At 35.7% G+C, this 12,371-nt stretch overlaps 1 protein-coding gene and 1 long non-coding RNA gene across 2 annotated transcripts; both read right to left on the reverse strand.

Annotated features, from left to right (window-relative positions):
* Positions 1–1,853: 1,853 nt before the first annotated feature.
* Positions 1,854–4,196, reverse strand: LOC130718913 (receptor-like serine/threonine-protein kinase At4g25390). Its single transcript, XM_057569564.1, has one exon. It carries the CDS (start codon positions 4,039–4,041, stop codon positions 2,302–2,304), a length of 1,740 nt encoding a protein of 579 aa, XP_057425547.1. The 5' UTR covers positions 4,042–4,196; the 3' UTR covers positions 1,854–2,301.
* A 5,194-nt stretch (positions 4,197–9,390) lies between these two features.
* LOC130721177 (uncharacterized) lies at positions 9,391–11,780 on the reverse strand. The gene is made up of 3 exons (XR_009013353.1): positions 11,343–11,780; positions 11,052–11,104; positions 9,391–9,908 (listed from the first exon to the last, which is right to left on the reverse strand). It is a non-coding gene; the product is annotated as an uncharacterized LOC130721177 (long non-coding RNA).
* Between the last annotated feature and the right edge of the window lie 591 nt (positions 11,781–12,371).

Here is a 12,371-nt window from a genome sequence, read left to right on the forward strand (position 1 = left end):
TAATCTTGAGACAGAAAACACTCCCACCGATGGGCTAGCCCTCTAACATAGATTTATTTCCTTACAAATGACGCGAATACAAGACTTTGCTTTAAGGACTTAAGTATGTATGTATCACTTGAGTAAAATACTTGGTGATAGTTAATTTTATAGTCAAATAACTTTTTGATCCCGGTAAAATGAGTGAGGTAATACTTACCGACCATGAGTATTTGTATTTTTTTGAAACGAGGTGTGAAAGAGGGTACTAAAACACCAATCTGATATCCTACTCAATGATGCTACGCGGAAGCAAGAAAATGAACAATATTGATTAAATTCAATTCAATTCAATATTGGATTGGTCAAGTGATTAGACCACTCTTTGACTCATTTACTTGGCGAGTGACTCTCCTATTTGAAGAGGGAGTATTATTTGGCGAGCGACACCACTATCTAGCGAGTGGCTCCTAGACTTAGCAGGCCATTAGTCGCGACCTCTTCATCCTGGGTGACCTCCTTTTTATGTGGGCGATCTCACCCTAACTTTGCATATTCACCGCATCGTAATTTATGCATTATTGAGAGGTTTACTTGATCCACGCTCCCTTTTGAGCGGGTTATGTTTGTATGAGTTATTTTGCACATAGGCTCAAGTTTGTATATTAGACACTTCTATAAAAAAGATGACTTATAATATCCATGTTCACTTGAATATCAAAGACGGCTTAAACTTTTTACTCTAATTAAAAAGAGAATTTAAATCCTAGTTTGTAGAATGTTTCAGTCAACATGAAGAGTGATGATTTTAATTAATCATATACTAACTAAAGTTTTGGTTTAAAAATATGTAAGTGATAAAAATATTAAATTATAAAAGATATGAATGAATTGACAAAATGAAGTTTTTTTATTGGCAAGGGCCAGTTCCAATCTATGGAAATGTTGAGATTACTGTGTTTTGCGGGCTTTGCCCGATGAATAAAGTTGGGCTCGTCGATTTTCTATCAAATATACCAATCTCCATCTAGAGCTTGAAGCTACCACATGGGCTCAAATTGACAGAATATGACACACTAAAATTATTTCTTCTAACCTAAATTCACTTTTTGAGTTTGACCAACAAAAAAAATATCACTCAGTCATAAATTAACTTTTTAAATGATATTCTTTTAACACCCACTTTTTTCTTACAAAATCAAATTTGCTAACGGATCAATGTACCAAAAATGAAAAAGTAGACCAGCCTGCTAAAGACCCGGTGACAATAAAACTCAAGGCTAATAACTAATAAGGAATCAAAACGGAATAATGTATGGAAAGGTCTTTAGTTTGCCAATTCTTGCAAAATCAATTTTAATAATTTAGAAACACAATAACAATAAACTCAATGCTAAAAAGGAATCAAAACAGCATAATGTATGGAAAGCTCTTCAGCTAGAGCTTTCCAATTATGCTATTCAGCTTTCCAACTCTGTCAAAATCAGTTTTCATAATTGAGAAAAGCACTTCCATTAGTGGCACAAGAGCACACACTTGTGCCTTATTCATGAGCACACATAATCACATCAGATTGTGCTTCAGTGGAAATCAAAATTCCAATTTTCCTATACTTGAAGCCAATCACTTGGGCAGAGTTTGAATATTTGTTGGTACTAGTTTGAATGAACGTGTTCACACTTCAAAATAAAAATTGAGATCAAAGTTCCTTCATGCCGGCGAATCAACTAGTATCCAGACAAACACAAACCTGCTTAATTAAGATTTGAGCTAATTACTCAAGATATAAGAAAATATGTAAATGCAAACTGCAAAGCCAGGTCAAAATTGGTATAAGCGGCAAAGAGTAATGAACAAACCCAAAAGCGACCTGGTAAACAAAAGGTAGTGCGCTTTTTCATAACCAAAATTTATGTGAGCTACAAAGATGATGACCCTCCACTAATTAAAGCAGGGGCCATAATGTTCAAGGCATGCCTAAAAGTCAGCGTGAAAGAGTCAATATGCACAATCAAATCTACAATAGTTAGACCACATAATATACCAAACCAAAGCAAGGAAAAGTGAAAAAAACTGAAGTGTGGAACCATCATAAGATGTAAAAAAATAATAGCGGCAAAGCGTGCTCCAATAGTAAGAACATGGCTTTAACTCCTAAATGTTATCAAATTATCATTGCTAGCATGATTGGATCAACTTATTTTCCTCAGAACCAATTAGGGCACACAAAAACTACTAAGTCATAAATTAATTTTGGCTTTAGAATCAATTGTATAAGGATTTCCAAAAGTCGAAGAAGAATGGTTAGCTGATACCATGAACTCACTGGCCTGGCTTCCTAGACTTGAATGAGAAGTGAGATTGTGAGTGCTGCAATTGGGGTGGCTCCAACTCCCCACAAAGCATTCCCACAACCTCTTTCATTGAAGGACGAAGATGAGGTGACTTGAGCAAACAAAGCAGTGCAACCTTGATGCAAATAAGAGCCTGCTCTTTATCCAATGACTGAACAGACTGATCTACCAAGTCAAGAAGCTTTCCTTTGCGGCCACAATGGCGAGCCCAAGACACCAAATTCGCTCGCTGAAACTCCGATAAGGGCGAACCAGCCACCACCTGCAGCGGCCGCCTCCCAGAAACAATCACAAGCAATAGAACCCCAAAACTATACACATCACATTTCTCTGATACACCCCCATTGTGGCCAAACTCAGGAGCAACATAAAAAAGTGTTCCCCTCATGCTTGGAGTAGTGCTAATACCACCACTCTTTGGTATCTCTCCACTCCCAGCAGAATCATAGCTGTTCCATCTAGCTCTCTTCAATTCCCCACTGAACCATGAATCTACACTGCCACGACTTCTCCTGCTACGGCTTTTACTACTCTTTTTTACATCACTATACAAAGCATCATCTCTCTCCCACCAATCATCATCATTATTTCTACCTTTCTTCTTTTCCTTCTTCTTTTTCTTCTTTGAAAGCTCTTCAGAATACTCATCCTTCCACCATTCCCTCACAGGCCTTCTCTTCTCCTTCTTCAAAACTCCAAAATCACCACCACCACCCTTTTCCTCATCCATTGATTCCCACCACTCCAATTTCTTCCCCCTGATCTTTCCCTTCTCCACCACTCCATTCCCACTGCTAGACCCAGCACCACCACTTACACATTCCCTCTTAGGCATTTCATCATTCACCTCCTGTCCAATCCAATCCATCACATAATCCTTCACTCCCCCACTCTGATTCATCCCCTTACCACCACCACTATCTCCCTCAACCTCAAAACTCCGATCCTCAAGCCCAGCATCAACACTCTCAGTTTCCCCAACCAGCGACCCACCATCACTCTCCAAGTCTTCCCTTCTATTGTTACCAGTTTCCACAAACTGGGGTTCAGATTTCAACCGGGCTAGACCGAAATCGGCGATCTTAGCGGAGAAAAAACGGTCAAGGAGAATGTTACTGGGCTTGATGTCGCCGTGGATAACCGGCGGGTCGCGTGAGTGAAGGTAGTGAAGCCCTTTTGCAACGTCAACGGCTATTGAGAAGCGCTTGTTCCACAAGGCAAGCTCAGGGCACTTGCGGCGGAGAAGCGCGTCGTGAAGGTTGCCGTTGTGCATGAGGTCGTACACGAGGAGGAAACGACGGCGTTTGGGGTCGGAGGAGAAGCCGATTGGGGGGACCACGAGGTGGGAGCGGAGAGTGGACGCGAAGAAGAGCTCGTTGTGGAACTGGAGCTCGCCCTGGAGGGTGGCAGTGGTGGGGTCCATGAGCTTGACAGCGACGGGTTTGCCGGAGAGGGAGCCGGAGAAGACTGGGCCAAAGCCGCCGTGGCCGAGGAGGGTGGAGAAGGAGTTGGTGGCGCGGCGGAGGAGGGGGTAGGGGAAGGGGTGAGGGGGGTTGGAGTCGGTGTCGGAGGAAGGGGTGGTGCGCTTTTTCCGCTTGCGGAGGCAGAGAAGGAGTAGAAGGACGAGAGGGCACGCGGAGAAGAATCCACCACCGTGGTGGTTCGCCTTGTGAGGTGGTGCTGACGTGGAGAGCTGCCGTGATGGCATCGCCGGAGACAGAATTAGAAATGGGGAAGAGAAGCAGAGGATGAAAGCTCTGACTCTGGTGTTTTTCTTTTCATTGTTTCGTTGTTGAGGGCGAGACAATGTCTTATTAGCAGCACTTTTGGAAATGGGATGTGACACGCCACAAAGTGCATTTTTTCCTTTTTTCTATTTTAATTTTTGGTTTCGAAAGGGCGAGCTAGCGCAAAGATGAAAGTTGTGAAAAAAATATATACTACATTAAGCGATGTGTTTTGTGGGTTTGTGAGTTAGAATGAGGTGACTCAAATCCATGGTCGGATTTGCTCATTGTGATCTGGTCTCATTAGGGTTCTACATGCGATCACATATTCTGAAAGGAGACCTTTGGCGACGCGACCTTAAAGGCTTGATGATCTTCACTTATCTTAATAGTTTTGAACTTTACAAATTAGGATTTTAGATATATTTTTTCATCGATTACCCACATAAAGAGAAAAAATGGTAAGATTAGGGTTTTTGAGACTCCTCTATATTTAAGTTATAAAGGTCTTTATAATATACATGTTCATAGAATTCAAGTTAGACGTAACTCTCTCCGAGAATTGTTTATAATGACTTAATTGATTATATTTTTCAATTAATATGAGATCTATCGGCAGTCATGTGAGGTTGTAAGATTTATCAATCGCAAGTAGCTAATACACAAGCGACTCAATTAGTAAATATAAGATAAACTTGTCACATGTTCTAGCGGGCCCAAATAGTTCATGAACAAGTGAACACTGTATTATTCGGCTAACATGATTAAAGTGAAATTTATCTCGCTTAACTGTTAGCTAAACAAAAGTAGAGTTGACATAATTAATAATTTATATTGTGTTTATTTTGGTAGAGTTTCATTAGAAATAGATGAGAGAGAGACTCAATCTCCCTTTATTTGGTGCTTAAATTTTAGAAACATGTAAACCAACCAAATAACTGCATGTCATAGTGATTAAGTGTGGCCGTTTTTCTTTTGATACATCGGAAAGATAAATTGCACCCGCTAGGAATTGATCTCTGGATCTCCCCCCTACCCAACCCATATGTTTCACAGCTTCTACCACTTGAGCTAACATATGGTGACACTTTTGAGAAGATATTTATATTTACTACACTTAGGTCAATTAGGATTGTATAAATAAATAGATGATTAAAGCCATGGTTAAATAAATAAATAAATCCGCCATACAAAAAATCAGCTTAGCAACCTCGCGGGCATAAAGTTATGTTCAATTCCCTTTCTACCAGCAAATGCGGCCCCTTTTGTGTTTTTATGATTTATTCATGCTTTCCCGTATGAACATTATGACTATAAAATCATTGCCTATATTTCACACACACACTTTTTATGCTCATAATTATAAACGTTGTCCACTCTTTGTTTTTGTTATGATGCAACGGCAAAGGAAATGACTAATTATCACAATTCCTCAGTAGTAGTAGTTGTTTTCAATTAGTGCAAATAACAGCAAAAAATAAAGTTTTACAAATAAAAAAATTACTCGTTTTTTTTAGAAAATCAGTAAATGCTCTTTTATGATGAATCAGAAAAGTAAATGCTCTTTTATGTTTAACACGTTTTTTGAAATACTAAAAATTAAATAGATAGAAAAGTAGAAAACCACTTTAATAGTGATTCGTAAATATTACTCCAATAGATTGAATAAAAGAAACTAGTATTTTATATCCAATAGATTGAATAAAAGAAACTAGGCTTGAATAAGGTTATATTCCCTATTTTAAAGTCAAATTTAGTTTCAGTCCATATATACCATCTAAATTTTAGGGTTATAGTCAATACTTTTACATATAGCTTTGAACTTTTTTAGTTAAATATTAATGTTTTCTTGGCCTATTACAGGATCATAGTCGTGTAGGAGTATTTGGTACGGAATGCAGAGATGTTAAATAAGTTCCTCCAGATTTGTAGATGATGTTATATTGTAATTAACTCAATCCTCCTATATATGACTAGCGACCTTATACTACATTTTTCACTTTTGTTTGAACTAGTTTTATACCCGTGCATTCACGGGTGACATTTGGTATATATTAGTATTTATTTGATATAGTTTAGAAAATTATAAACAGTAGAAAACAATGTAAGCTTGACTGAAATAATAGAAAATATATTATATATAAATTATGCTATTTGTTAACAAAATATATTAGATAAGTATAAGAAAAATTATTAATCCACGAAACTAAATACAATAACAGTGGAAATTTAATTGAAATAGATGAAAAAAATTTAAACACTTGATGCACTTTTAAATATTGAGAAGACATTAATGAGTGTGCATGTTATATAGTGCACTTTTAACATGAAAGTATATTTATTTTTATATTAGTTTTAACATTAGAATATTTTATTGCAAAACGTCCTCCCCGTGAGGGCTTTTACCCTAGAAATTGTATAAAAATTTAAGTAATATTGTTATATAGTGCACTTTTAACATGAAAGTATATTGTAAAATAGTGCAATTTTAATTAAAATAGTGTTTTTATTAATTTGTACATGAAAGTATTTTCATGTAAAATGTTCCTTCCCGTCAGATCATTTATCATGTAAATGTTTATGTCCGTTTTAACATGAAAGCATTTACTTTTAACATGAAATTATATTGCAAAATAGTCAATTTTTAAAAAAAATATGTTTCTATTAATTTGTAGATGAAAGTGTTTTCAAGTAAAATGTTCCTCCTGTTGGAGTTTTTTATCATGTGAATGTTCTTGTCCATTTTAACACGAAAATAATTTCAGGTACCCGTGATAGCTTTTTACAGTACAATTTAAACATAAATAATTGTAACTAAATATTTATGTATATTAATATTTTCTAGTATGTTTCTAAAATTATTTTAAAAAGTTAGAAAGTAAATTCAATCAAATTATTTGAAAATGACATGAAAAGGAAAGAGGTCCTTAACACTGTTAAGTGTTAATATCTAAAGTTTCAATTTAGTAAAGAAAGTCCTTGGATTGGATCATATGGGTGGAGTGGTGGGCAACGATGCATACATTTAAGAGAGAAAATAGAGTTCATAGCAACATAATAGTGAAAAGAACAATTGGGGAGTTCTCTATTCAGCGCTCACTCTAGTAATTTGGATGTATTATTGGCTACAGGATAGAATCAAGAATGGCTTCAACCTGCATTGGTTTTTGGTTCATTTTATGAACACTTCTCTTCAAGTATAAATTGGAATAACTTGAGAAGTGACAGCTTCTTACCTTTCTGGATTAAGTTGTAAAATATCCTTCAAATCATTTTAACTTGGTATCTTGTAAAAAAGAAACACTTAGAAAATCTAATTAATTGCAGTTTTTGAAAATTGTATTTAAAAGTTGTTATTAGAAATCGTTTTTGAAAACTGTTTTTTAAGAAAAAACTTAATTTGCTTTGTTCTCGTGTTTATATTCCGGGTCCTGCAAGGCACTGGTACAAAATATTGAACCAAATCTTGTAGATATTGAAGTAAATCACGTTACCTAAAGAATGACAATCTGAGCAACTTCCCCATTAAATTACAATTCCTTCAAAATAGGTCAACCCTTTTAATATAATCTCATTGATCTTTAAATCAATACACTAATGAATATTTGGAGGCAAAGCTCAGCTACACATTCAATCTCTCACCGCTCATTTATTGGTTGGTGGGTTGATAGGAAAATCCTGCATATGCATCAGCCATATACTGCCACAAAGAAAAATTGTAGGTGATGCCCATGCCAAGGCCTTCAAACATCGAACTCTAATTGATTTGTGGATCTCCATGTGGACAAATGAACACAAAATCTGTGTAAAAAACATAACAGTTGAGCACAAAATTTAAGCAAGTTGGACTCCAAAGATAGCAAATTTAAGGGTTTTTTTTTCAGTTTTCATGGAGTTTTGTATCACTCCCACAATGCTCCATTTTGTAATTTGAGGTCTTTTATCATTAGATATTTTTAATAACAATGCAAGGAACAAAGCTGACTCGAATTGAAACAGCCCCATTTCGAAACATAAAAAGATGAAATTTGGATAAAAAAACCTTTCTTTTAAAGGAAGACTGAGGCACAATAGTACAATGACACAAAATCTGAGCAAACAATTAGCACGCTATAGTATCCTTCCACAGAAATACTTAATGTGCAAAACATTCTTTTCCTCTTTCAATTCAAACTTGAACTCTATGCATCTTGCAAAAAGAGAATAAGTGATCTATTAGTATGAGTACCTTGGGGAAGAGTTGTAGATCTCATGAGGGACCAAGTCAAATGGCTCAAGTGGCTTGTTCTTGAAAGCAAGAACCTAAGTCCTGTTCATGTTTAAGCTTTCTGCAAGTTGTTTCCTATATGCCTCTCTAGCGGGGAGTTCACAGCTGGGTTTTCCTTACCTTTAGCCCCCTCTATAAGCATCTTGACTTGCCTTGGATATGACCTTCAGATCAGGTCGTTTGACAGTAAAATCTACAGAAAGAGTACATTTATACATTCATGAAGTCTTGAAGCTAGTCTTAATTCACCAAACTCTTTTGGTCTTTACACCATAAGATTAAAGGTGGTGAAGGCCTTTTTTTAACACAATAAGAGAGTTTGGATTAATGTTCTAACAGAGAATAAGGGAAAAGCAATATCTGAAATAGATTAAATGAATAGGAAAAACAGCACAAAACCAAAACATTAGAAGAGAAATAAGAATAAGGCTTAAATATGTTGGAAGTCCCTCTAAAATAGGGGTGCTTTGGTTAAGGCCCCTACAAATTTTTTTGGGTGGAATAAGCCCCTAATGTGAAAATAATATATGGTGATAAGCCCCTACCGTGAGGTTCCGTTTAATTTATGATGATTCTGTAAACGGCGTTGGCGTGTATTATATTTTGTGAAAATTATTCAATTAAAGAGGGTGCCACGTAAGTAAATGAGGGATCAAAAAATAAAAATAAAATGAAAATCCAAAGTAAAAAACACAAGTACGTTTGGGGATTTTACTTGAGTTTTTTACTTGGGTTTTTATTTTTTCAACCCTAATTTACTTACGTGGCACCCTCTTTAATTGAATAATTTTCACAAAATATAATTTACGTCAGCGTCGTTTGCAGAATCATGAGAAATTAAACGGAACCTCACGGCAGGGGTTTATCACTATATATTATTTTCACATTAGGGGCTTATTCCACCCAAAAAAAATTGTAGGGGCCTTAACCAAAAGATCCCTATTTTAGAGGGACCTCCAACATATTTAAGCCTAAGAATAAAAAACAAATGGTTGCAAAACGAAGTTTATTAGGCAAAATTTAACAGAAAAAATAAGAAGTAGCTTCCAACAACCCATTTAAATTAAGTTTTCCCTCAGAACTACTTCCCGCAGACCCTGCACTCAAAGTCACAAAAAATCAAGAAGAGAAAGGAGGAAAGGAGATTTGATAGAAATGTTTTAGTGGGATAGATCACCAAACATAAACATATGTAGGATACTCTTCCTCTGCCTGCTTACCAAAAAAAAACTCTTCCTCTGCCTACTTCCAAAATCATAGCTAAATATCGTGAGAATTGTAACAAAAGATTCTACAAAAACAAAAGTAAACCATTGAATATTGACTTGCCTTGGATATGACCTTCAAATCAGGTCGCTTAGCAGTGATCTTTAAATCTACAGAAAGAGCACCTTTATACATTCATTAAGTATTGAAGCAAGTCTTCCTTCACCAAACTCCTTTGGAAGGCACCATAAGATTAAAGGTGGTGAAGGACATTTTTTCTCATAGCACCTGTTCTTACTCTGTTCCTTATCTTGTTCCTTCCAATTCAGCATGAGTAAATTTTGGATGTGACATAGTAGCAGTTGTAATCTGAGGCTGCAGCACCATGAAAAACCCATATAAATAATTTCGCATTCTAATAGGTTTTCTCTTATTTTTGCTTCTAAGAATGAAAGGAATTATTGGACTAAAATTAAGAAGAAAGATCAATAAAAAACAAAAATGAAGATGAAGAAAAGGGGAAAATGACATTGTAAGCTATAAAGATCAATTGACTCATTTCCAGTTCAAGGTCTATCATTCCTACACCTATTCTTTTTTAAAAAATTAGACAGAAGCGTGATTTTTTACGATTCTGGTTAAGGAAAATTTTCGAAGGTTTTTTTTTTCGTGCTTAGTAGAACTTTAATACTTTATTTCAAAATTCACTAATTTGATAATACACAGCAGCTAGATAATATTTGTACAATTGTATACTAATTTTTTTTTGTCTTACCCTACGTTAAGATGTCAAATCTCTGCTAATATTGATCCATTTATATGATTCTGGACATAATATATCATCAGAACTGTATCTTTCCAATTATCATAAAATTAAGTAATCACCTAAGTGCCTTTCAAAAAAATAAGTAATCACCTAACTGATAAGAAGGTTCGTCCTAGCTTCAGAAAAGATAATAGAATGTATACTTGGATCAATATCTTAATTAATATAATAGTTAAAAAGCATAAAAAAAAAACTATGAATTGTTTTTTTGAAAATAAAATCTATGAAATTTCAATTTGCCCACAAGGAAACAAACTTATCACTCAAGTAACTACCTTTTATTTAAAATTTAAAATTGAATAGATGGTAATGGAGATGGGGTTGTTACTATTATATTGGTGGTTTCTAAATTCACTAATTTGAGGCTGGTTAGGGGAGTAATTTAAGGTCAAGCACAAATTTAAATTCAAAAACACTAATTACCGAGTGATGAATGAAATGGCTAGAGTTTTATTTTGAATATAAAAATATAAATGCCTTTATGAGAGAATAATTTTCACTAATTTGAAGCTTGATGGAGGGTAATTAAAGGTGAACAATATCCTATTTTCAAAAATCTCTAATGTTCAAATAGAAGTTGTTTCCTAATTATGGACTTGGCAGCCCATAATTAGGGTTTTCAGTAGCTCTGCAGACAATGGTGGCGACACAACAGGATTAAGAAAATTAGAGAACGAAAATGAAAATAATACCTGAAATTTGAAGCTGTTCAGCCATTCATGGTGACACCATTCAGTCTCAAGCCCTGCAACTCCCGAACCAAAGAAGAATCAATGATTAAGCCTTCAATAATCACATTCCTCTTCTACATTCTTAGCCGTCTGTGCCAAGTATCAAACCATGATACTATATATAAGAACCAATGGGAAAAGTCCATATAATAAGGAAAACCAATTTGATATGCAGAATGAGAAAAAGATGGACAAAACTAAAATTCCAGTAAGAAAGGAAATGTTCAGTCCATATGATCACCAAAATAGTACCTGAAATTTGAAGTTGTTCAGCCGTTCATGTTCAGTCCAAATTCCAGTAGGAAAAAACGCAGATTTGCGTGCTTGGAGACTCGGGTAGGAGATGGGTAGCCCAGAATCGCTTTACTCGGTCTCTGGATCTGCTTTATCTCTCAGGTTGTTGAGATTGGGGTTGAAGGAGAAAAGAAATTTTCGAGTCAAAGCAGATCTGAGTCTGCTTCGATCCCATGTCCGCGACTCTTCTAGGACCACCTGAACTCTACACCCCTCAATCCACCACCGCCGCCTCGGCTACGGCTGTTACCACCACCGCTACCCGATCTGAGTCTGACCCCTTCATGGTCCAAATGGTAGCCAATTTCTTTTTTTGATTGTGGAGTCAAATGGTAGCTAATTTCAACAAAGTAGAATCATATCAATATTATTTCTGAATTTTTTGCTCTGCCTCTGGTCATGTTATCTGATCGTTGAGATTGGGGTTGAAGGAGAAAGAGAGAGCAGTCAGATATCCGAGGGAGAGATGGGATATTTTGAGCAAAGAAAAGAAAAATAAAAAAATGGAAATGCTCTGAAAAAATGCCACGTGGCTTATGATGAAGAGCATGTTTTGAATTGCCACCTGGAATAGTTGGACCCTGAACTATTCCTGTTTCTATATATTATGGATTATGAGAAAAGGAGTAGAAATTATAAAAGAACAAAATCAACAAGAGAGAGTGTTGATTTGAACCTTTTTTCATTTTTTTTTAATATTTGTGAGGAACCTCGACCAATTTAAGATTTCTAAAAGCATGCTGATCAAATGTTCTAATCTCAAAAGGATGTTTTTTTTATCAAATAATAACTACCACGAGTATGCTCATTCTTAGGAGTTAATGTTAGAAATTTGGGTATGATAATCCCGGTAACTTCGAAGAATCGTGTTCGTACACTTTCCGAACAAAGTATTTCGACCCTATTCTTGTCTGGGTTCACGAAATCCTTGTTGGGATAATTCTTGAAGATCAATCTGCTTCAGGCAAATGATAACAGATCAGGAAT

Source organism: Lotus japonicus, chromosome 5 (genome assembly GCF_012489685.1).
Source record: "Lotus japonicus ecotype B-129 chromosome 5, LjGifu_v1.2".
NCBI classification, from domain to species: domain Eukaryota; kingdom Viridiplantae; phylum Streptophyta; class Magnoliopsida; order Fabales; family Fabaceae; genus Lotus; species Lotus japonicus.

Excerpts from the sequence above, each read along its gene's own strand:
- LOC130718913 (XM_057569564.1), bottom strand. The coding sequence starts at position 4,041 with ATGCCATCACGGCAGCTCTCCACGTCAGCACCACCTCACAAGGCGAAC.